The sequence below is a fragment of the Tinamus guttatus genome, unplaced genomic scaffold (genome assembly GCF_059628265.1).
Source record: "Tinamus guttatus ecotype Peru unplaced genomic scaffold, ASM5962826v1 Tinamus_guttatus_pri_ptg000048l, whole genome shotgun sequence".
NCBI lineage: Eukaryota > Metazoa > Chordata > Aves > Tinamiformes > Tinamidae > Tinamus > Tinamus guttatus.
Genome location: NW_028288582.1, coordinates 1,915,819 through 1,939,519, shown reverse-complemented (window position 1 = coordinate 1,939,519; position 23,701 = coordinate 1,915,819). Strand labels below are relative to the sequence as shown.

Sequence of the window (23,701 nt, the reverse complement as noted above, 5' to 3'; positions counted from 1 at the left end):
CGCCTTAAAAAGCAATGGCACTCTTGAAGTGACAGTATTTCTCTCTCCAAAAACTAAAAAGGAGAGCAGAGAAAGCATGCTTCAGTTCTGCAGGAGAAAACCCTACCCAATACTGGCTTCAAGTGACACACACAGCCAGAACATCTCTGCTGATGCCACAAGGCACCACTTGTGTGGATATGCCAGCTTGGATGGGCACCACTTCAGGCACTTTGATGCTCCATGGGGTAGGTCAACGTAATTAATGTTCAGCATAATTCAAAATTGACAAGAACACAAAGGGCTGAAGCAATTCTCTGAAGACAGGGAGGCTTAGCTTTAAGGGTAGGTGGAAGGGTGAATGAAGGACATCACTACTGAAAGGTCATCAGCATTACAGGACATGATGTTTAAGCAGCCTAACACTATACCCAGGAGGCCTTTAGAGGTGGGGGACTTTATTTAGACAACTGTGAAAAAGTAGCTTAAATTCAACTGAGCTGCAAACAGAAGTTTAGAGGTAACATAGATTCACAACCTAAAATTACATGTTCCTGGAAAACAAAAAATACCTCATTTGAAATACTAAAAATGAAAGCTAATGAGAATATCAAACTGACAATCCCACTTTAAAATGTTGATTATGTAAAAGCATTCCTATCTACGTAAGTGCTGACACGTAAGTGATGATACGTGATTAACTGATTCTCTAAGAACTTAATTGTGCAGTTGAGATTTAGAATGATTTAGATTTACCATCTTTGAAATGTTTAGCCACACAAATATGATTTTCAACATTTATGACCTCTTCCCTTTTCCAAAAATAATTTATTTAGGGCAAGAGGAGCCCAACTCCCCTGGCCATTCTCTGGCTTCTTAGAGCTATGAGCATGGGGCAAAGCAACAGCAGATATCACTTAATTCCTGTGCTGTTAAATAAGAACAGTCACAACAGGTGAAACCAAAGATGCATTTCATCTTGCATCCTGTCCAACAGGCTAAAAGCAGATATAAATCTCAAAACTCCAATGCCAGAAATGGAGGAACAATGAAGAAATTTGGGTGGGTAAGAAAAATCGTGTATGACTTCAGGCATTCGTCATGGGGTGAGTGGCCACACAGGTGTCACTCAGGACTACAAAGCATTTTCCTGTGCCTGACAGGGAAAGCCAGGGCTCATACTCTCAGTCCGATCCACACTGGTGCCAGGGAGCAAACAAGTGGCAAGTATGTGGCTGCTCTGTCCTGCTGTCCACAACCTCTTGGAAGCCAGGATCCTATTCAGGCAGGTTACAGAGGCCATCCTAGCTTTGCCATAACTAATCCTAGTGTCCCAGAGTATTGTTCCCAAGTAAATCACAACAAAGTTCCACAGAATCCAAAGCTGGGGGTCATCTGAAGCATCTATGTGTTTTCTCAGACCTCTCCTAAACAATATTAAAAGCCTTGTTTTATACCTGAATGGATTCATTTTCTCACTTTCATGTATCTGTTAGTTTTCTTGCAATCAAGATAAAGCTAGAATTGAACATTAAGATGTGAAAGGACTGATATGCTTTCGAGGCAAGCTTTCAAATTACCTCGTATGGGGATTTTTTTAATATTAAGGAGCCAAAGAGATATCTCCAGCTTGCTTATAGTCTGAGATGAAGCTCAGGTTCATTATTATTGGTTCAGCAGGCAAACCATTCCTTGTGTGCAAAGAAGCTCTATCTTAGCGCTGATGCAGCAAAACAGAATCCTACCTTCCTGCTTTTAGAAAAGGATTTAATCAATCTTCTCAAAATCTGCTGGGAATGGTTCACCAGTGACTGGTGTAGACCCTAGAGACCTATAATGAAAACACTAAGATCACAGAAGCAAGAACTCATGAAAAAATGGTCAGAGAAATAAGGTGACACCTCAGTATCTTAAAAAAAAATGCACAGAATTTGCCCCATACAGGACAGAAGTTGCCTGTGGCTATCATGGGGCATGGTTAATACTCTACTCCTTGAGAAGCAGTGGTTTAGAGTCTTGTATCAGGAACACCCACGTACAGGAAGACATGATTGTATGGGGGAAATCAAACAGAATCAGATAGTTTGGGGTTTACTTGCTTTGCTTAGAGCAAGGAAGAGATTTATATGCCAGCAGGAAAACAAAACAAAAACAAAACCCACATTAAGGATATGCAGATGCAAAAAAAAAAGTTTCTACAGATAAGAAAACACAAAATCATATGCATATTTTTTCCTCTATGAAAAATATCTAAGCTATGTTACAGCACATTGCATTCCTTGCGTAGGTGAGACTATATACACAGTTCATCTCAAACATGGTCATTTATCACTTTTCCTGTGCCCAAGCAAACAAAACAAAATCCAGTAACATAGCTGAGCCTTTAAAGCAGGAGATGCAGATACCACTGGGCTCTTTGTGTTGTACAACCACTGATGCTAGAAGAAGGAAACATGTATTTTATTCCCTCCAGCCCCTCCTTGGAGTTTACCTGTGAGAGACCTTTGGAAACAGATGTCACTCTGCAGCTTACTTGGGCTGCTTGCACAGCAGCACTTGAAACTGGTTGTGATTCCAGTTCAGCCATAAGCATTGGACCATGGCTCGAATCTGCATCTCCAAGAATTTCTGCTGTGAAAGAAAAATAAAGAAAAAAAAATTCTGATGAATTAGAGTAATAATATCCCAGACAGAGCAGATCATGTGAAGCAGGATGTGCCTGCTTCAAGGCTGAACAGTGGAACATTAAATGCTAAAAAGAACAGTTTCCTCCTTTCATACTCATGGTAATATCCCTAAAATTGCCCTTGTAAAGGAAAAATAATAAGCAAATATATAATTTATGTCTGCGTGTACGTGTCTTTGAAAATGACAAAACAAACAATAATTTTATGTTCTGTAAATTTCCAACATGCCAACAGTTCATCATATCATTTTATGTTTAATAAGTTTTATCTCACATATTGGAAAGAGTCTGGAAAAAGCTTCTTCATGGAAAGGTTTCACTCTTGTGTGAGTTAAAAGAAACTTGGATAATTGTCTACCTTTTTTAAAAATATATATATAATAATTTGCTCTGTAACCCGTGTTTATCATGCTTCTGCAGCCTGCAAGCATGATAAACATCTTTTATGAAAGATATACCGACAGCTCACAAAATAACTCTGCCTTCTGTTACTACACAGAGCCAAAGAAAGAATTTTAAGTCTAATTAACTGTAATTATTGTTCACTTTAAGACTACATGTACCATATTTTGTGAGCAATTTGGTTTTTATATCCATGATTTTAATCCCTGAAAACAAGGATTTATAAAGGAAATGCTGATCTCTACAATGCTGCCATATGTCCATACAAGCAACACTTTCTATATTCTACAAGTAGACAACAGATTTCCATACTACAAATTAAAAATGCTCACCAAACTAAAGGCATTAATAGATGCATAATGCCTAGCGTTCCTATAGATATATTTGCAAGTAACTCATTCTGACAGGGAAACCATCATACTACTGCAAGGTTATATGCTTGACTAGTCAAGTGTTTTAATGTGTACAGAATTACATACCCTGAAATATGTGGTTTTACGATTATTTAATCTTATCCTTAAAAATAATTCTTAAATAATCAGGAAATAGCATTTAATCCTAACTCACAATAGACTAAAGGAAGTGCAATCTCACATACCCATGAAGGATACAAAAGACTTGGAGGAAAAGTGGAAAAAAAGTACAGATCATTCTCTGCCTCCAAGTAATTATTTCATATTCAGCACTGACTTCATTATCAAAATGACTTGTAGACAAGATCTTCTGATCCTTCCTGACACGAAAATATTGTTAGTTTGCAAATGGGTCCTAGATTTCGTACTGCTTTCTTTCTTTAGTCATGTCAATAAATACCATATTCTGTGTAATTAGAGGTGGGAAGAAATGGAAACGAATTAGAAAGCAACAGAATTTGGTCTGGAATTATTGCAGTTCATGTGTAAAGTGCAGAACATTCGCCTATGGTAAAAGTCTGAGCCAGCAGTCTCCTCCAAAAATGATACCACAATAGAAACAATACTGCAAGATATAGAGAAACAAGCATAAAAGATAATTAGAGAAACAGATTGCTTCTAGATTATCATCACATCCAGCAATTGATTTTAAAAAGGGTTTGATATTTAAGGGGCAGGAAAAGGTTATCCTATGCTACATTAAATACATTTAATAAATATGCATAGCAGAGATACAAAAATGCTATGCCAGATACATGCTATGCCAGCTACAAGTAGCCTGGATAAGGAGACATCTCCCAGTAAAGATAATATTCTCCCATTAATGGGCACCTGCCAATTCTCTATGTGGTCCTGAGCATTGTCAAAAATATACAGCAGGTTTTTCTAGATCACTCCTTTATTCCCATGTCACAGCTCTAACTCTACAGTATTAAATGAGTGACATGAAGAATTGAGATGGCAGCATCACATAGCCTTCTGCCAGGCATTCCCACATAACAGATCTGCAAATGACATTCAGCTAACTACTTTTAATTGAAAGTTTGATGATATATTGCATTCCAGATATAGTTTGAAGGCTGACAGTGGTCTAGTTGGTTCAAAATGTTAGGTAACAGTAAGCTTAAAGGATTTACTCTCCAAATAACCAGTTCAAATGTGATATAAATGCAGGCAGAGAAACGAAGCTTCAGCCACATGTCGAACACATTCAATTTCAATCTATTTCCTATTGCCCAAGTGTTAATAAAATGAAAACTCCTTCTCTTGTCAAAATCATAAAAATAAAGAATAAAAGGAGAAAAACACAGTTGTTTGAACACCTTACATAATGGTCCCACTATGGTACTCCACTTTAGATGGATCAGTGCAAGCATGTTTGTCTTATTAAAGCTTAATAATTACTTCAGTTTTGTCTAAGTAGATTTAAAACCACACTCAAGAAAAGCAGAAGTTCCTACAAATCTGTAGCAGTTTAATTAAGCAAGTAGAGAAATATATTTTTAGATAAAACCAGAGAAAACAGGGTAGAAAGATGAAGGAAACAAAGGAGGGGCCACAATTCTCTGCTTTACCAGAGCAATATATTCCTCCACTACCTTGAACAAGCCACAGTGCATGCTTCGGCTACCCATCTGGGAGAAAAAGAATTTCCATATGTTACAGGAATATTATGAAGCTAAAATACATTACAGATTGTGGGACAGTACAATATTGCTCTGATGGAGTGATAAAAGTAAGGGGGAGGAAAGCGTGAGAAGAGAGTGAAAAGCCTCTGGCCCTGCCAGTGCAACTATCTGCTCTACAGAAACAGACTTCAGGAACGGTCAAATCCAGTTTTTGAGCTCTGACTTAAAGGAATAAAACATTTTGCATAGGGAAGTGGATACTCGGAATGATTTTCATTCAGAATGTATTTCAGAATTCTGCATTAACCAGAGAAGTGAAGACGCTGCATGCGCCAAACCCACCCAAAACCATTCTCAGAATAGAAATGCTAATCTCTTCATTGCAGCAATTGTCTGTATTTAACACGGGAGTTTGACTGCACTCTCTGAAATAATTGCAGATTATAGAATCTCAAAATACAAGTAAATATCACAGAGTGGAAACAACCTAATTATACCTGCACTTTGGGCAAACTGTCCTGGTGAGGAAGCACGGAAACCCTGGTTTCTACTCTCAGAAGTCCAAGGAGGTGGCCGGTCCATATAAACTGAGTGTCCCATTAGGATATTCTCTGCTGCTCTTGTCAATGCAGGTCTTTGACCTTCACTGATCTCCCCAACACTGTCATCAGACTCCTGCAGAGAACAGCAACAACAGAACAACAGGTGTAAAAATACAAGTCATTTCTTCAAAAGAATCAGACAATATCTAATTACTTTAACTCTTAAAGCATAAATAAACTTAAGTCTACCGCTAGTAGCCTTGAAAAAAAGACAATTGAAGAGATATCATCTAAGACCTATTTTTATCTGTATCGGAGTGAAAAGAATCACTCACAACCAGAGAACATCACTTCTTTTGTTAGTGATGCCCCAAGCTGAGCAGAAACCAAGTTACATATTTAACACAGGAATCATTAACATTACAGATACTAGTTATTGCTACCTGCTTGACCTTGTCACATTTGAAATATTTACAAGCTGTTGAATCTCTGTTGTATAGAACATCAGATAAAAAGATTCCTTTTTAAATAGGTTTAGATACTGATAAAACAAAGATGTTTCTCTGAACTCTGACTTTCAACCAAGTTGCAAAGAAAAAACAGTAAATTTGTTTCTATGCAAGGCAAAAAATGGCAAAAAAACAGGCTGAATACAGATAGAAACACACATGCATGGTGTTATTGTAAGAAAATATCAACAACATCTACAAAAATATTCTTCTCATATATATTAGAGACTATGCTTGTATCTGCCTTGCCAAAAGCTGTGAAGGAATTTACTAGTCTTTTATGATCAGCTAGAGTGGCCTGTGACCAAGGCAAAAGGCAACTTAAAGACGCATTTGTATTTGGCAGTGCTGACAAGAAAATGTCATTAAAATTACAGTCAGATTCAGAGCTGACACTGTAGAAAGCTCTTCACTAAGTTCATCCATCAAGGTTTGTTAAGCAAAATGCAGACAGACAGACCAGGAAACAGATAGGAGGTGAGTGAAGTTGTTACTTTAGAACCAACTGACCAAGAAGGAAGGAAGAGATTGCATATGCACCAGTAGAGCCACAAAAAGCAAAAAAAACTGTCCTAAATAATTGTATTCATGAATTGTGTTGAGGTATTCAAGGTTCACTTGCTTGACATCCCTCCAGCTATGTTAATTTGATCAGACACCTACTCCAAACTTTTTTTCACACAGAAAATACCCAGATGTGCTACAAACAGACAAACAATTGCCCCTTGAAATGCAGACCATTGTATTTTTCTGTTTTATTTTTATTTATTTATTTTCTACCAACCTATTAGGAATATTTGGGATTTTGCTCCAAGATCAGTATCAATAACACATGCGAAACTGCATGTAAACATTTCTGGCAGTTTTTCATCATATCTACCCAAAACACTCATCTGGCTGTAAACGCCTGGAACTTGCACTGCTAAACAAACCACTTATACTGCCAAAGTGACAGAAAGCTTCCCTGGTTTTCAAAATGACAAGACAAATCTGGCAAAGCGTAACAGTCGTACATAGTATCAAAGCTGGTTATGTGTGATAGTACATAAAGCAAAATTGTTTATAACATTAAAACTTCAGCACTTTAAAATATTTAGGTGAGAGAAGAGCCAACAGAAGTAGGATCACTTCCAACAGAGATTAAAGTGGATGAACCTGTTTCATAGCCAACAGGAAGAAGCAGCTTCAAATATTTTAGCCATTTTTGAGTAAGAAATCATCATTTCAAAACTCACCTCCAAATGGTACATTTCTTCTTGTGCAGCAACAGGGGCTTGATTTAGTTTGGCAAAGAGAGCCAGAACAGGATCCCTGTGATAGCTCTTATGGGGTCTTTTCACCACTTGCCCTTCACTGGGAGGATCAAAATCCTTTAAACAAAGGAAAAAAGTTCACATAATACATGATCCCCAAATTATTCTTTCTTTTGTTCACAATAAACTTTCTTCTTTTACAAAGGAAATTGTTGCAGTTACCCACATTCGGAACACGCGTCATGACAATCCAAGCATCTAAAAATCAGACTGTCACACAGTCGTCTTCTTTTAATAAGAAAAGTGCACAAGCACAGAGCTTGATACAGAAGACTGTAATAATTTCAGATAGATGATGTTTATTAGGCCTTGGGTCCAGGGGGGACAGTTAAATTCACACATACCGGATGCTTGCAAAGATCTGGCTGTACAGCTGCTCTCACCAGCAGGGATTTAGCAGGGAAGAGTTTGAGGATGAGAAAGATTATTGGAAGGAAATACGATCCATTTGACAGAAGGAAAAAGAAGGATACCTTAGCAGTCAGGCTTACTACCCTGATGAGGAGTACTTTATCCCAAATTTACTTAATAACAAGAATCTTAAGCCTAGAATTTAGGGGAGGAAGTCCTGCTAACAGAAAAGGTACCCAAAGGGAAAGCCATTGAGAGGGACTTTGTAGTCTTGATCAAAAGGGAGGATATTCTCCTCAAGGGTCTATACATTCACGAAAACACCTTCAAGTGCAGGGCATAGCCTTAGGGCTATGACACAAATGAAATCATGCATATTTGATGGAACATCCATGAGTGGATCTGAGACATGTATGGATACTAGTGCTTAGGACAGACAAGCAGGAAAAAGAAAGGGGGTATCCTGCTCTAGATCACAGAAACGTAGCATCACTGAGGTTGGAAGGAACTTCTGGAGATCATCTTGTGCAGCTTCCCTGCTCAAAGAAACAAAGAGCCACGTCCAGTTGGGTTTTGCATCTCTCCAAAGATGGAGTCTCCACAACATCTCTAGGCCTTGTCCCAGTTTCTGACCACCCTCTCCACAGAAAAGTTTCTAACCTACTCCCGTATTTCTATTTGTGTCCATTTTTTCTTACCTTCTCCTTGGGCACCACTGAGATGAGTCTGTTTCTGTCTTTTCACTACCTCCTATCAGGTGTATATACACATCAAGATCCCTCCGAGCCATCCCTGCTCCAGGCTAAACAATTAAAACTCTCTCAGCCTCTCCTACTGACATCCACTGTTCACCACACTTTGAGCTCAGCAAGTTTTCAGTTCAGGGTCAAGGAGTTCCTTGAATGCATGGAATTTATATTTTATTATAACCTAGTTTGAACAACCGGCCTTTTTTTTTTTTTTTTTTTTTCCCCTCCTTTGGAACTCTGAAATTCTAACATTCTTTGTAAACACACAGTTTAGAAGTGTAGGTTTAAAGTTTAAAATTGAAAATGCTTAGTACCATGGTAATCCAATTCCTTGTTAAAAGTTTCCTTACCATTTCATTGGCATCTCCTAATGTACTGGTTAGGCTCTCAGTAACAGCTGGAAGAGACAGTCCTCCTGCTGCTAAGGCTGAAAAATATGTTAAGTTACAAATACTAAAAAAGCATGAGTTACATGAAAGCAAAATAAGGTTATATTCTTCAATTATTTTCATGCAGTGCTCTAGCAAGGTCAGAAATCCCTCCTACCACATGTATAGTGGAAAGACAGATTTTCAGCCCATGGGAAAAATATTTTACTTTCAATATAAATTATTTATGGTACTTGCACAAGATAGTCTAACTATTTTCAAAGTTAGCTTTATAACAAAAGAGCATATTTAATCTTTTGTTCAGAGAGGAGAAAAGAATGATGAGGTCTCTTAAATACAACCAAAAACATGAGCTGAACGTTCCGGAACAGGTTAATGCTTGTAGTTTTAACCCACAATGTATGAAAAGTAACTCCAATAGATTGGAAGAGAATTTTATAAAGAAAAATATTATCTAAATTCTGATTTCCACAAAATTTGTTAAAGTTACCTCTTGCAGCCACCATCTGTCCATAGCTGAAGAGAACTTCCCCTTCTGAGATGGGCCTATCTGCAGTTTCCGTGTCGGTGAGCGTGAGGCTGCTCTCCTCTGTGGACTGCCCAGAACTCTCCGTAGGGAGCGGGGACGGAACCTGCGGCTCACGAGGAAGAGATTCAGGGGGCTGCACCGACGGCTGCCGAGATGGGAGAATCAAGGCCTCGGGTTCCTCATCGTTAGCCACTGACATCACACTAAAATGTAAGAAAACACATTGTGAACATATGAAAATGAACAAAATTGATAATACTGATTAAAAGGAAATAAAAGTAATAATAAAAAAGAAATAAGCTTGCAAATATTATTTCAAATAGAAGAGTATAACATTTACAGGAGAGTCTGAGAATCAACATGGTTGACTAACTTATTAATAAATTTATGCTCATAACTGAAGATGACTCTCTTGCTACAAAAACTCACTGTGATAACAGAAAAATAAAATGCTAATAACGTCCACATGACATGTCATTGTTACTATAGTTATTACTACCAGATTTTATAATGCCAGTTTACTGACTATAATGGTCAGCAAGACAATGAATAAGAACAGATAATTTCTAGGAAAGGTCCTCATTTCACATTTCTCCCCAAAACAGAAATCAAACACTTCTAGAAAAGAATCACAGCTTATCACAGTGCCTCTTGACAACATGAAACACTTTCCTCTGCTTCCTTTTTGAGGATACATGTAGAAAGGATACACACATTCATTAAGAAAGGAGAAAACCATGTCAACCATTAAACTCACACAGCTCTGGGATGGAATGGTTCTTCATGTAAGGGGCTGGGTTTCTCCTCTTCCAGAGGGAGTTCTGCATCATCCCACGGGTTGGGAAGCTTTGGATTGTCCATTTTTGCAGAGATCTCTTCGGAGGCAGGAGGGCTGGGTGTAGTTATTCTGGGAGGTGTACTGGCAGGGGTGACCACGGGTGTGCCAGCATGGCTAGTGGCAGCTGGATTCTCAAGCCCTGCATCTGAGAAACCAAGTTTCAGATTAGAAAGGAAAGCAGGAAGTAACCTGCAAGGAACAGATCTCCACAGTCCCACTAAGCATTTCCAAAGCTTGCTAGTTTTTTTTTTTTTCTTTCTTTTTACATATATAATTATGGAGATGAGCCTAGATTAAAACTAGACACTTTATAGCACAATGCTAGCATCTGAAGGAGCTAGAAACATCTCAACTCTTTACTGCCTGTAATAAGGGAGTCTGCGCTTTAAAAACTAAGTTGCTTTACTTGGGGAACGCAAGTGTGGCTTAATTAACATTAGGAACACAGGAAATAGCAAAAGCCTTGTTTTTCTGATGTGAAAAAGTATGTTGGGGTAGAACCACACAGACAGTAGCAATGTGCATTAAGTTTGATAATAGAACTGTTATCAAATAGATGTTGGCTTTTTATACAAATTAGCTCATAATTTTTATACCACGTAAGCCCCTACTTGAATTATTGCCTCAAGAATGTTTATCCTGAGAATGGGCCTTTGAAGAAGAAAATTAAAAGCAGTAGATTAAAGCATGTTTGCCCTTTCTGAAGTTCAATTATTTTCACTACCTGTTTCTTTCATTTTTTCTCGTCCATGAACATCACTGCTCATTTCAGTAATAGATGGAGAGGACTCTGGAGTTTTGACCGGAGGCAGCTCCTTTTCTGAAGGTGGTGTTTGAGGTGGGGTAGCCTGGGGTGTTGGCAATGGAGTAGGCAGAAGAGGTTCCTGAAAGAATCACAATTGCAGTTATTACCTCAATCCAAACCTCCTATCTTCCAAGTATATCCACAGTTAGTCAAGGGAAAAGGAGAGGAAAAAACAGAAATACAAGAGAGAGACACAGGCAAGGTAGCAAAAAAGAACAACCTTTACTTAGATGTGTGTTTCACAGCTGTAAATCCTCTGTCTAGATATAAAATTGCACTAGGCTAAATGAATTACCTTGGACAAAATCAGGAAGTTAAAAAAAAAAAAAAGTAGATAAGTATTACATGTATTTTAATAAAGCTTTTTGATGCTTTGTTAAATAAACGTTCATTTAATGAAGAATTTTAAGGCTAGGTTAAAAAAAAAAAATCCTGACATAGGCAAAAGAGAGAACCATCTAAAAAAAGAATATAATGAACAAGCCAACACAGCAAAGCACTAAGAAAGGCATGAAAAGAGTTACTATGTCTTGTGCAAAAACCAGTGACAAAGATCTTTTTAACAGGAAAATATGATGGTTCTTGTTCAGCCTGCTATAGGGTAATAGGATGAACTAAACAACTTTGAGAATTTTACCAGCCTGTTTTCTGCCTTTCCGTAAAGAAAATCAAACAAATGCTAAAGAAACACTCCCGTGCTCATTCCTCAGAGTTAAGTCTTCAGACTGTTGATTTTTATTAATGACCCGGATAGGAAGTAGAACATGCTAACCCAATTAGCAGTTCACACATAACTGCATGACTGACTCCACAGCCAAAATCCATCTAAGCTGGAAAACATAAAAGCAGAGCCCAACAGGAAGAGCTGAGGATTGGCATAGAGATGCTTTATTTTACCTAGTCAAACAAAGCCCAAGAAGGACACAACTAATTGCAACAAGTACACAAATGCATAAATACAACAGGGGAAGAACAACCACCACAGCTGAAGGACAATGAAAGTACAGGAAAAAAGAAGGCTGAAAAGTGCCATGAATAAATTTAGAACAGTAATTAGAAGAGGGTCTTAGTGTCACAAGAACAAGCTCTAAAGAACAGCCCTCCTTAACATCCCATCCCACTTAATGTATAACTGAGTGGGAGAAGAGCTTTTTGGCACAGGATGGCTGTGCTAAGGCTGCAGCAGTAAAATCTCTCTGCCTGCAGAATAATCTCATTTACAGCTGGCAGGAGGTGGCACTTCAGTGCACGTGCACTCTAACGGATTAAAACTGCCCTCACTTTTCACCAGACCTTCAAATAATTCTAATAATTATTAAAAATAATTTCTAAGCACTGCTTTTACACATTTGTCTCAAAGACACTATACAACACAGAACACTGGACTGTTATAGCATCATGTTATAAGAGATAGCTGGGAATTGATTATGAAAGTGGACAGAAAAAAAATCCCCTGTCTTACAGAAAGCTCTAATCATTTAAGCATTTGCTGGAAACCACTGAATTCAAAACGCAGAAAGAATTAATATTTATCTTTGCCAATGTTACAGAATGTCTGCTGACCTGTAGGGCCAAAAATAATACTGTGCTCAAGCAAAACTCTATTCTTCACTCTTGCAACTTTGCAAAAAAGTATACTTTGCCGAAAATAACATAGTTGTCTCTTGACAACATGAAATCCAGCACTACATTTTTCTCTTTAAAGTCAGTTTTGTGCTCAGCCTTTAAAATAAATAAATAAAAACAGAGTATGTTAAAGGGAATACAAAAGAATTCATATTTTCTGAGTGTAGTAAGTTTAAGCTTGATGCCTGTTGGAGTATAACAGGGAAGGAGGAAAAAAAAATGGTAGCAGATTTGGTCCATTCAGTTTTCCAGTCTGCCTCTAACTTTTCTGCCATGCTCTCAAAGGCTTCTCTTTTAGAAGTTCAGCAGCAAACCTTACATAAAAGGGACTCTTACCAGCACAATTGCAGTACTTGGAACAGCAGTTGTAGCAGGAGCTGCCTGCCTGTTGCCCAGCATGGTGGCAATTGTCTCACTGAGAGCTTCATTCACAAACTGGCTGAGCACTTCTGTGTTCACTGGCACACCGGCATTGACGAAGAGTTGAAATCCTCCACCACCTGCAACTTCCACTTTAAGTCAAGAAAACACAAAGCATACATGCAGGTCTCACTTCTTAAAACATAGGTATTTTACTGCAGCACATTTTTTTTTTTTTCACAGATACAGAAGCTACAGTAAATAAATTAATCAAGACTATAGAAGAAGCCAGTGAAGGATAGTGACACCATACGAGAAATGCACTTGGTTCCTTTTTTAGCATAAAGGAGGTGATTTTTGACAAATTTATTAATAAAAGAAAGGCGAAAAAGTGTTATAGATTCAGCAAAATGCCATGCTCAACCAAATCTGATTTACATGGCAAAGGAACAGAAGCTGGTTCGTGTATTTTGTGTTCATCTTTTCTCATTTAGAAAAAGTATTTTAACGGCTTTTTTAATTTGTGCTCTGGCTCAACATAAATTAAAGCATGTGTTTTGTGTACAATAGTTTTGCTAGTTCACATTATTTAGAGTTAGGCTCAGGAAACAGCTACTGATGCAACTTTTAAAAGTTAGTAAATTTGATATAATTCAATCACAACATTGAGGGGAAAAAGCAACTGCAAACAGTAACTGTGACTTACCAATATCAGAGGTGACAGTCTCATTGTCTTCACTTTCTGATGTGCTTACACTGGGCACTACTTCCTTTTGAGCTGGATACATCCCACTGATAATTTTTGCCATTATCTCTTGTTCCACCCTAGCAAAATAAAATTTTTATACCAATCAGCAAGTGTCAAGATACCTTAATGCCGCATTTTTGACACAAAGGAAAAAACACGGAAGCTCAAAGGAAAGGTGAAAAGGGAAGCATAAAGAAAGGGAAGTTTATTCTTATGGGCTCATTCTTCCACATTTCTACTCCTTTTCATAACTGTAACTCACACTACAACTCACCAATGTATCAACCTGTTTTCTATAGTTTCTCTCCTTTGAATCAGTTCATCCAAAACATCCGAAGACTGCTGAGGAGCAGAAGACACTGGAGGATACAGAGGACCATTGTATTTTGGAGAGGCAACTTTCAATTGTCCATTAAGCTCCAGGAGAGGCTCACAGAATTCTGGAATTTCATCACTCTCTTCTTCCTGATCCTAATAAATGAGAAGTAAATCAAATTATAGTGCATTTTTGTAAGATAATGTAATTGCGGCAACCTTCAGATTTTTTTCTTTGGGAAGCAGTTATAGATGTGTCACAGCACACAAACCACATTCTCCCTTGTTATTATGTTGTAGTTAATAGACACAGTTCTAAACCTAGCAAATCATAAATCTGCAGAGGTAGGGGATTATAGGAACTGCTAAGTGAAACACAATTTGGCTTATGTTTCCTGCCTGCATTGCATAGGGCAGGGAGCCAATCGTAATTCTAATACTCCAGAAATTTACTTATGACATAATTGAGGTCTCTTGAAATACATCTCAGAAACGTGCCTTTTGTTAAAAAAAAAAAAAAAAAAAAAAAAAGGCAAAGCTTAAGAATCTTACTGTAGTCATTTGTTGAGGAGGAGAGTTAAAAACTAAACTTTTTGAAAAAACTCTAGTCTGAAAAGACGTATTCCCAAAAGTTAATTAATATGCTGTCAGTCAAAGCTCTAATAAATAAATCATCATTGAAGCTTAGACATTAATTATCTGCACGTGTGTGTTAACTCTTTCACTAACTTCAATTGCTGAGAAGGTAGAAGGTATTTCTTGGCAATCAGCTCCCAAGATCCCCAGAGATCCTTTGAATCTAACCCTAATGTGCTATTCCTAAAAGCTATGAAAGTTTTTCTGTGTGCATTAACAATGTTTGACTGTTTCCAAAGATGTCATCCTCCTCCCTTTGTCCTCCTGAGTGCATAAGCAGCATTAAGTCCTCCAAAGCACAGTCACCAACCCATCCTGTCATATACTTTAGAAATGTCTCCTGATTAAATTTAAACATTTCCAATAGCAATATAATTCTATAAGAAGAAAATTATGCATGTCAAAAAGAGTTGAGGAAATGAGCTCTGAATTACCAGAGAACATGTGATGCTCCATTAAAAAAGCTCACTGTGAATCTGTATTAATGGAGATTGATCTCCTGCAGAGTGTCTTTCTTTTTATAAATTAAAATCACTTTTAACTAAGAAAAGAAAAACCTTAAATATTTCTTATGCATAAGGGAATGAATCACTAAAAATGGAAAGAGAAAAACAAAAGAGACAGTAAGAGCTTCCTCTCTCTTTCTTCAACCCACTACTAATTCTTCTCTCCTACCTTAATATATCCTAAAGCTGGAGTAAGTCAGACAGCTCCATGATGGGTAGTGCACTGAATAGCTATTTCTACTGGGGACAAAGGGTAACCTTTCTGGCTCTCTAAATAGTAAAAATTTTCCAAAGAAAAGGTGTAACCTACAAAGCAGGCAAAACTGAATATGCAAGAAAGATCCCTGAACTATTCCACGCGTTCATTCTGAAATAAGACAGTAAAGTTATACTCGAAATGCCACCGGATGACTTGTGAGCTGATAAGTAATTCATTCTGTTAGGATATATGCATTCATAACCATAATTCATTCTGACAGCGAACGTAAAGACGCCTTTGTCCGCTGTTTCATTATGCAGTTTCTTCTGACTGCGTTACTCCATAAATTTTCTTTGATGTCTCCCATTTAATATAATCTTTTCTGAAAGTACGCAAAATGCAAACATCTGGATTAAATAAACCAAGGACATACAATAAATTTTGCGTATAATTAGTAACTCGCGACAAAATTCTGCAAACTTTCCTGCATTTCTACATTATGCACATAAAATATTTAATAGCACACAAATCTATAAAAATCTAAAAATTACATTCATTCTGGGAGTGATACATTACCACAGATGAAAATTTAAAAAATTAAATAAAAATAAAATAATAATAATGATCAGTACTTAATTATACATTTGAACTTGCACATATATCACCTTGTAGTCAGTCCTGAATAATTTGCACTCAATTCTGCATTTTACCTCCTTGGAGACCTTTGAAAATATCTATCAAGACTCCTGATCAAAATAATGCATATATTAGAAAGTCTTTCAGATATAGTTGGAATATTAATCACTCCAGTTTAAAAAGTATCAAGCTGAAATTCTATTCATTTCCTAAAATTACATGCGAATAATTAAAATGTAATTGAAGTGATTATGTAGCATAGATTAATTTTGTTCCATTACTGAACGTACATACATACTTTTATTAAAGCAATCCAAAAGTTAGCCATGGATTTCTTTTTCACACAGATTTCTAAAGCAATTTTCGCAAGCAAAATCTAGCTATATTATAGATGCTACCTGTGATCTTATGCCTGAAGAACTACACATGTAAAAAGTCATAGTGCCATAAAGAGCATTTATGAGAAAGCTGCCTTGAGTTATATAATATTAACAGTGATCTCTGCAGGTTATATTTATTTATACAAGGGTAATATTCAATAACGTTTAAGTACACAATCGCCTCAAAATGGAAGCTGAAATTCTGAAAAATAAGTCCTTATCTTGCAGCTAGGCACATTTACAAAGTAATAGAGAGGATAAACAAAACAGAACTGTCTAATCTTATAGTAAAGTCTGAGTTTGTTAAAGGTACTGCAGGGTGTGGGTGCTCACGAGTGATGGAGACACGACTCACTAAGCCTGAAAGTCCATTCTGTTAACTGGGCAAGTTGCTCACTCTGGAATGAGGCAGAGTTGATCTGTGCAGCCAGCCCTATGGGCATATATATATATATATATATATATATATATATATATATATACACACACATATATATATATATACACATACATATATATATATATATACACACATACACACACACCTACACACACACACATATATATGTGTATATATATATTATATATATATTTTACATGCTTTGCTTACATGTCTGGGTTCTGCATGCTCAGCCTCGCTACTGGTGCCTGGGAACAGGGAGCTGTGACAGCCTCACTTCCTTTGGGTTATAGGACCTGACAACCCCTATCAATTAGTATTTCAATTTTCAAAGTAATTCTTGAATGTGCATCTTCTTGTGTGAAGAGTAAAGCAAATCCTAGAAAAAGAAAATGCCTCGGCCAAGGTCCTGAAGCCTTTTTGCAATTTCCAACAAGAAAGGTGAGGGGGAAGAAAGAAAGGAGAAAAAAAAAAAAACCTCACTGCACACAAAATATTTATCCTTTTCAACTCTAACAGAATCAACCTTTCATGAGGAGAAAGAAAAAAAAAAAAAAAAAAAGAAAAAAAAGGTGTGAGGAGGGAAACAATAAGCTCTTTTCCCATATAACATTTTATGAAGCATTTGAAGTGAAGTTATTGTTACAAAAGAGGATCCCTTTTGATGTCTTAAATACTCTTGCCACTCCAGAGGTTGATTTTATGCTTCCACATTGTGTTTGTCTTGCACATTTTTAAGAACATTGCCTACATGGTCATAGGCCAAACATGTGTTACACTTGGAACATTTTTTTAATATTGTGGTTAAAATATATCCCATTGCCAGAAATAAAAGATAAAAGCAATTCAAGGAGAAAAATGGAAAAAAAAAAAAAAAGAGAGAGATATGTGAATAAGAGTTATTCATGTTTTAAGAAAAAAAAATTAAGCTGTGGGATATTTTTCTGTTTTTCCATAAGCTTATTTCTTAAATAGTTTTCCAGTTAATTCTTATGAACTAAAAACTTTTGTGCAAATAGAAGGAAGCTGTCCAATAGATTTAACTCCTTCCCTCATTTCCTCCCCTATTTGATAGGCAAGCCTCATCTTTAGGATTGTTTTAACTGACTGCTAATGCTATGTGATGAATTCATTTTAGATGCATCATAACGACTTGTAAGATATGAAGTCAATATTTAGTTTATACTGCAATTCTGGGGCCAGCAGCACACAACTGGTAAAGGATAAACACTTAGGTAGGTTTTGAATAGCACACAGCATGTCCAGCTCACAGCTGCGACCTGCAGACAAAAGAGCTCCAAGAGAAATGTTAGTGAACTGCAGCATCTTCAAGCTCCTGGTATTTATTGAGTTCTTAATGCAGCAGGATCCAGAAGCTGCTGCCTTCCACAAAGGCAAGATACTGCATAACAGCAGGGTGGCAGCATCTTGCTTCCTTCAGAGGAAGCTTTTCACAGCTGCTGTTGAGCTTCTGCTTTAATCTGCAAAGTAAAATACAGCTCAACCCCCTTGAATGTTTATCAGGCCCTGCTCTTATTGCCAAGAGGTCAAAAGGACTTGCTACCTAAAAAATTAAACTGTAAAAGAGTGCTTCCAATAAAGTCACATCTCTGTGATTAAAAGCTTCAAGGTTGTTTAAAAATCTATCTGAACCCACATACACACAAAAATATACTAACAAGGAGAGGGATTCAGCAAAACCAAATTCTGTCAGCTGAAGGTAGGTTAAATAAGTAATGTCCATATATTGCTCATCTATTCTTTTGTTATATTCTTTTTGACGGAACTGAGGTATTAGCCCAAAGCATTTTAGGACTTCAGACATATATATGTATATATATATATATTTTTTTTTTTTTCTAAAAGGTAACCCTCAGAAAATACTAAAATCTGTAAGAGTATCCTATGTTTCTTTCAAAGCTCAGATTTTACTGCAATTCCTCAAAGTTACTTTTTTCATTAACACATAGTGACTCACTGCATTGTTCACAATGCTGTGAACACTATGACACTGTTCACAGTATTTTTGAAGTAGGTGGTAAACTAATTTTCTACATTGTTTTTTTCAGTTAAGACAATAAAATAGAAAATAAATATGAAACATTTTGGAGAAAAGGATAGTTTTTTTCAATATAATTACCTGCATGATATCGGTAACATGAATGAAATTAGTTCCTGGATACTTTATATCTTCTTCCTCATTTCGTACATCTTCTGGAGTCTTATAAAGACAGATTGAAATTGTTAAGTATCTCACATGGCAGGCAGAGGGGAATAAAAAACGAAACACATTAACAGAAAAACTACATACCAAGAATACAATGACCACCCAGGAATAATGCCTTATGTATTTTAAAAGTTAGGAGGAATTTCTTTGCATAGCATAAACCATGTTTCTTGCATTCTGACAGCTACTCTCACTGAATTATAACAGACTACCTCATCTACAAAAGTTCTAGGCAGTGCCTATAACTAAAATTAGTTTGATAAAGCATTATGAAAGGCAGCACATACAAACCTAAAAGTGTCTTAGGCCACTTATCTGTGTTTAAACTCTAGAGCATTATTCAATAGTTCACTGTTTTAGACCATGGTCCCTATCTTACTCATTGAACACCTGGACTGTGGGACTCGAAAGAGTCCCCTGAAGTCAGAAAGGCAGCTGAGAGCTACCAAACAACCTGCTGTCCTGTAAACATGTGCCTTAATTTACAGTTTTGTTATTCAGCAGGCAGTACTCAGTATTTCTCTTCAACTGCAATCTTCATTAACACCTAGACCAGATTAAAAATGCTATTGACAAGTCATATGGGAAGAACACAGAGGGGAGCAGCCACTTCTGTAGCCCAGCCACTTTGTGTCATTTACCCTCATGCAACAGGCTGTATATACACGTCACTAACCATTCAAACATAGACAAGGAAGAGACAGAGGAACGAAGAACATTTTCAGTCTTCCTGCCAACACTCTGAAGCCCATATAAATAAGACAAAGCATGACAAGAGCCCATAAGGGATTATAATTCTCGACAAGACAAAGAAATAGTGCCTTTCCTAGGGCTTTGCTGCAGTCTTGGAAGACTAAGTCTCTGGCAGCAAATTTTCATTTGCTTAAATAAATACCTCATATTACAAAATTTTCAATAAAATTATTCCACCTTTTTTCCTAGAACCAAACATGGATAACACTGTAGTAGTTCAACATAATTTATACATATTTTCTTCTTTTTTTTTTAAAAAAAAAAGAAAAAAAAAAACAGATTTCAATTCTTTTAGATCAATCAATACCTGTATTACTGCATTGACAGGAGGAAATGCTGTTTCTGAGCCTGAAAGTTCATGGCTTACACTCACGCTGCCACTTGAAATACTGTCAATATCTACATTTGGTAACACCTAGGACAGAAAAAAATAAACAAATAAACAAAAAATATGCTTTAGTGCACCTACTACCAGTGAACTTTCTATATTCTCTTCTTATTTGCTATTGAGTCACTAAACGCTTTAGCAAGTCTCCTTTTCTCATACCTGCAACTGATAACAATGCGAGTCAGAAACAGCATACCATCATATACAAAAGAAAGGAAAAAAAAAAAAAAAGGAATATTCTCCCCTTTTCTCCTGGAGCCTCATTGCCTCATTTAAGCTCCAGGAGAAGCTGGAGCACTCTGATTAACATACTGATTTTTAATTATAGCAGGCTGCTAACTACCAGATATTCTGCCTAGCATGTAAATATATGGTTAGCCACTTACATAACAGATGCACTAATTCTATTAATATGAATTAATTTGACCATGTGTTTAATTGCATTTATATTATATATGTCTATAAGCGACTCTGTAGGTTGGTTACTGACTTTATTTTGTCATACATTTGTTAGGGTGAAAATAAGGGAAGATGGTTGTACAATACAGCTATTAACGTGGGCATGTCCATTATAAGATCAAAAAAAAAAAAAAAAGTTTAAGTACCGTTGCACAATGCATGAAGTTCTACATACTAGTTTAAGTCTCTGGAGGGAATAAGAAAAAAGAAAAAAAGAAAAAGTCAATTAAGAACTAACTGGGTGAAATAATACAAAAAGGTATGTGGGCAAAATACAGTGATGCAGCAAGGGAATGAACCACATGCTCTGTTTCTGCTTAACTTTGAGTTCTAAAAACAATTTATATCTAGAAGGATATGTAGGAGTGTGAATATTCGCAACAATTCGAATTCAAAACACTGAACATGTAAAGAAACATTTATTTCCTTGACAACAGACTTATGTAACAAAATCTAGATAGGACTTAAATGGTTGATTAATCAGGAGTGAAATTCTTGGGATTAATATCATACCTGAAAAAGAAATCTTAAAGGCCAAAGCATTCAGCTAAGAAAAGGGATATTTATTTTAATACTTTTCAATTTCAAGTCTGTTCTGGCTTGAAAAATCTCCCTTAAAAACAAGAAAGTGTGGCATATAATACGATACAGGACTACTTTACAAATAACTTGCATAGCTAACTTACAGGAGAAATAATTATTCTATTTTGGTTAAATGATAAAAAATATTGTTAAAGTATGAACAAAAATATCATCAGAGCACAAGAACTTTTTGGTCACTCGATGTCCTATGCTTTCAATGCTGAGAGGGAAAAAAAAAGCATTTATAATGTCAAAGTAAGTTGCTGATGGATGTGACTGTGCCTGTAGTTAACTTTCACATATAAACAAGTCATCACTCAATACATACTTGTACAGACAGTTGTGGTGGATCCTTTTTCTCTGATCTCATCTCTATTACAGCTATGTTTGCTTTTTTTGTCTGAATTGATGGCTTTGGTGGCACTGGAGGTAGAGAGGTTGTAACTGTAACAGGGTGTGGTTTGCCTATCACTACTCCAGCAGGCTGCAGTGAGACATCACTTATCTGCGTTTGACCTACGGGAAGTTAAGGAAAACAAAACAAACAAGAACATAAATCCTAGAAAAAAAAAGTCACTAAAAGAAAAAAATAATTAAAATCCAATTCTTGGTATCTGAGTTTCACATAGGACAGACTGAGTTCTCTTGTACAATCAGAGAGCAAATCAAAAAGTCCTCTACTACTTATTATGCTAGAGCCTAGTATTTCACCAGGTAGACCTAAGCTTTTTCCTAATAAAAATTGGAAACACCAACATTTTTCAAATTCAGAATCAATTCTGAAGCAGTTTAATTTGAGGACAGTGACACCTGCTGCTGACAACAAGAATAACTACATTATCTTCCTTGCTAGAAAGTTACCTTACCATGCTTTTCCTCGCTCACACTTTAACTACATTCAAAATATTATTATGATTGATACAGCATCCCTCACATTTTAATTTGAGGCTCTTCATTAAAAATCAGGACAATAATTAAACTTTCCCTAAATGTGACTGATATACAAGCTCTATAGCAGATCCCTCAAGGAGCAGGTATTGATATTATAGAACCCACAGGTTATTTGCTCCTACCTAGGGGAATAGCCATAGGAATTAGGTGTCCTTCAAGTGGTCCGCAGTCTGCAGGCATGTCTCTGCTTGGACTGAAGAGATACTGCTTCTCTTGCAGAGGTGCAGGTAAAGGATGCTGCTTCTTAGGGCTGGTTACTACCTTCTGTGTGTGAGAACATGTTTGTGTTCTTGCTGACTTTACCTTTGTACCTGAAACAAGAGCAAGGTAAATCACACGTCATCAGTGCATGGACAAACACAGCAATATCATAGTCACCAAACGAGCTGTTAGACTCAAAGTTATGAATTTCTGCTGTGGGATGGAGGAATTGTTGAGACCGGCAGGGAGGAAGGAATTCAAGAGTGGCAAGTTGCGTTTCTCACTTGTGACAGCAGTGAAGAAGTTGAAATTACTCTCTTTGTGTGCATGCATGTGTGTTTATCAGCACACAAACAAGTGCATAGAAATGAAAGGGCAAAGGAATCGTAATAAGCTGACTTGAAAGGTGCAGCTGAGCAGTTTAAAAAAAAAATCTACACCAAATTTCTAATGAACTATTCATATATTTTGCCAAGTGAATGACTGAGACAAGGAGATTTTCACCTCCATATCAAACGCAGACCCCAGTTCAGCACCAAAATCAAAGCCACGCTAGTACTGGACAGAGAACTGCTAGGGCTGGGCTTGAACAACTGACAGCACCTTGGTCAGAAGAGCTTTCCTTCGTAGCACCAGCCAGGTCACGGAGTTTCTTCATTCTCTTTTTGCACAGTGTTTGAACACAAGCAATTGGTACATGTAAATGAAAAGAACTCCACAAGTGAATAGGGTATCTTTTGGTATTTATGAAAGAAAAGAAGGGATAAAATGCAAAGGTCTATGTATTCAGTACTGCAGGGAAAACTTCTATACCAAGGAAGCACTGATTTTTGGGGCCTAATTTTGAAAATACCTTCTCAAAGAGCCACTCAAAACTAATCTGGACGTGGCAACATCTTCTCTGCCTGAAGCAGATAAGAACATTTATTTCAGTTATGTACCGCTTGCTGTTCATGCATTAAAGTTCTTATTCAGTTTATGTTCTTTGATAATAATAGATATTATGGGCACATTAAGCCATGGAATTTAAATCCAGGCAACGTTCTCAGAGCAAAGCTAGCTTAATCCAAACAACATCTTCATTACAGATTACATCTTATAGTCAACCTATGATTTAAGGAAAATTATTAACCTTTATCTAAATGGATAAAATCTGTATGAGAAGTTCCCAAAGGAGTTGACAATTGTGAATCATCAAATA

At 36.7% G+C, this 23,701-nt stretch overlaps 1 protein-coding gene across 1 annotated transcript in view; it reads right to left on the bottom strand.

The window, feature by feature from the left end:
• Positions 1–23,701, bottom strand: part of KIAA0586 (KIAA0586 ortholog) — a 61,993-nt gene that overhangs the window by 21,600 nt on the left and 16,692 nt on the right. The window contains exons 16-29 of the mRNA XM_088539259.1: positions 22,422–22,610; positions 21,677–21,864; positions 20,227–20,334; positions 19,080–19,160; positions 14,142–14,338; positions 13,826–13,944; positions 13,096–13,271; positions 11,053–11,212; positions 10,248–10,473; positions 9,452–9,693; positions 8,923–8,999; positions 7,395–7,529; positions 5,606–5,783; positions 2,471–2,610 (exon numbers count right to left, since the gene is read on the bottom strand). Of these exons, the coding sequence (XP_088395385.1) occupies positions 2,471–2,610; positions 5,606–5,783; positions 7,395–7,529; positions 8,923–8,999; positions 9,452–9,693; positions 10,248–10,473; positions 11,053–11,212; positions 13,096–13,271; positions 13,826–13,944; positions 14,142–14,338; positions 19,080–19,160; positions 20,227–20,334; positions 21,677–21,864; positions 22,422–22,610 (2,216 nt within the window). The remainder of the gene's footprint in view (positions 1–2,470; positions 2,611–5,605; positions 5,784–7,394; positions 7,530–8,922; positions 9,000–9,451; positions 9,694–10,247; positions 10,474–11,052; positions 11,213–13,095; positions 13,272–13,825; positions 13,945–14,141; positions 14,339–19,079; positions 19,161–20,226; positions 20,335–21,676; positions 21,865–22,421; positions 22,611–23,701) is intronic.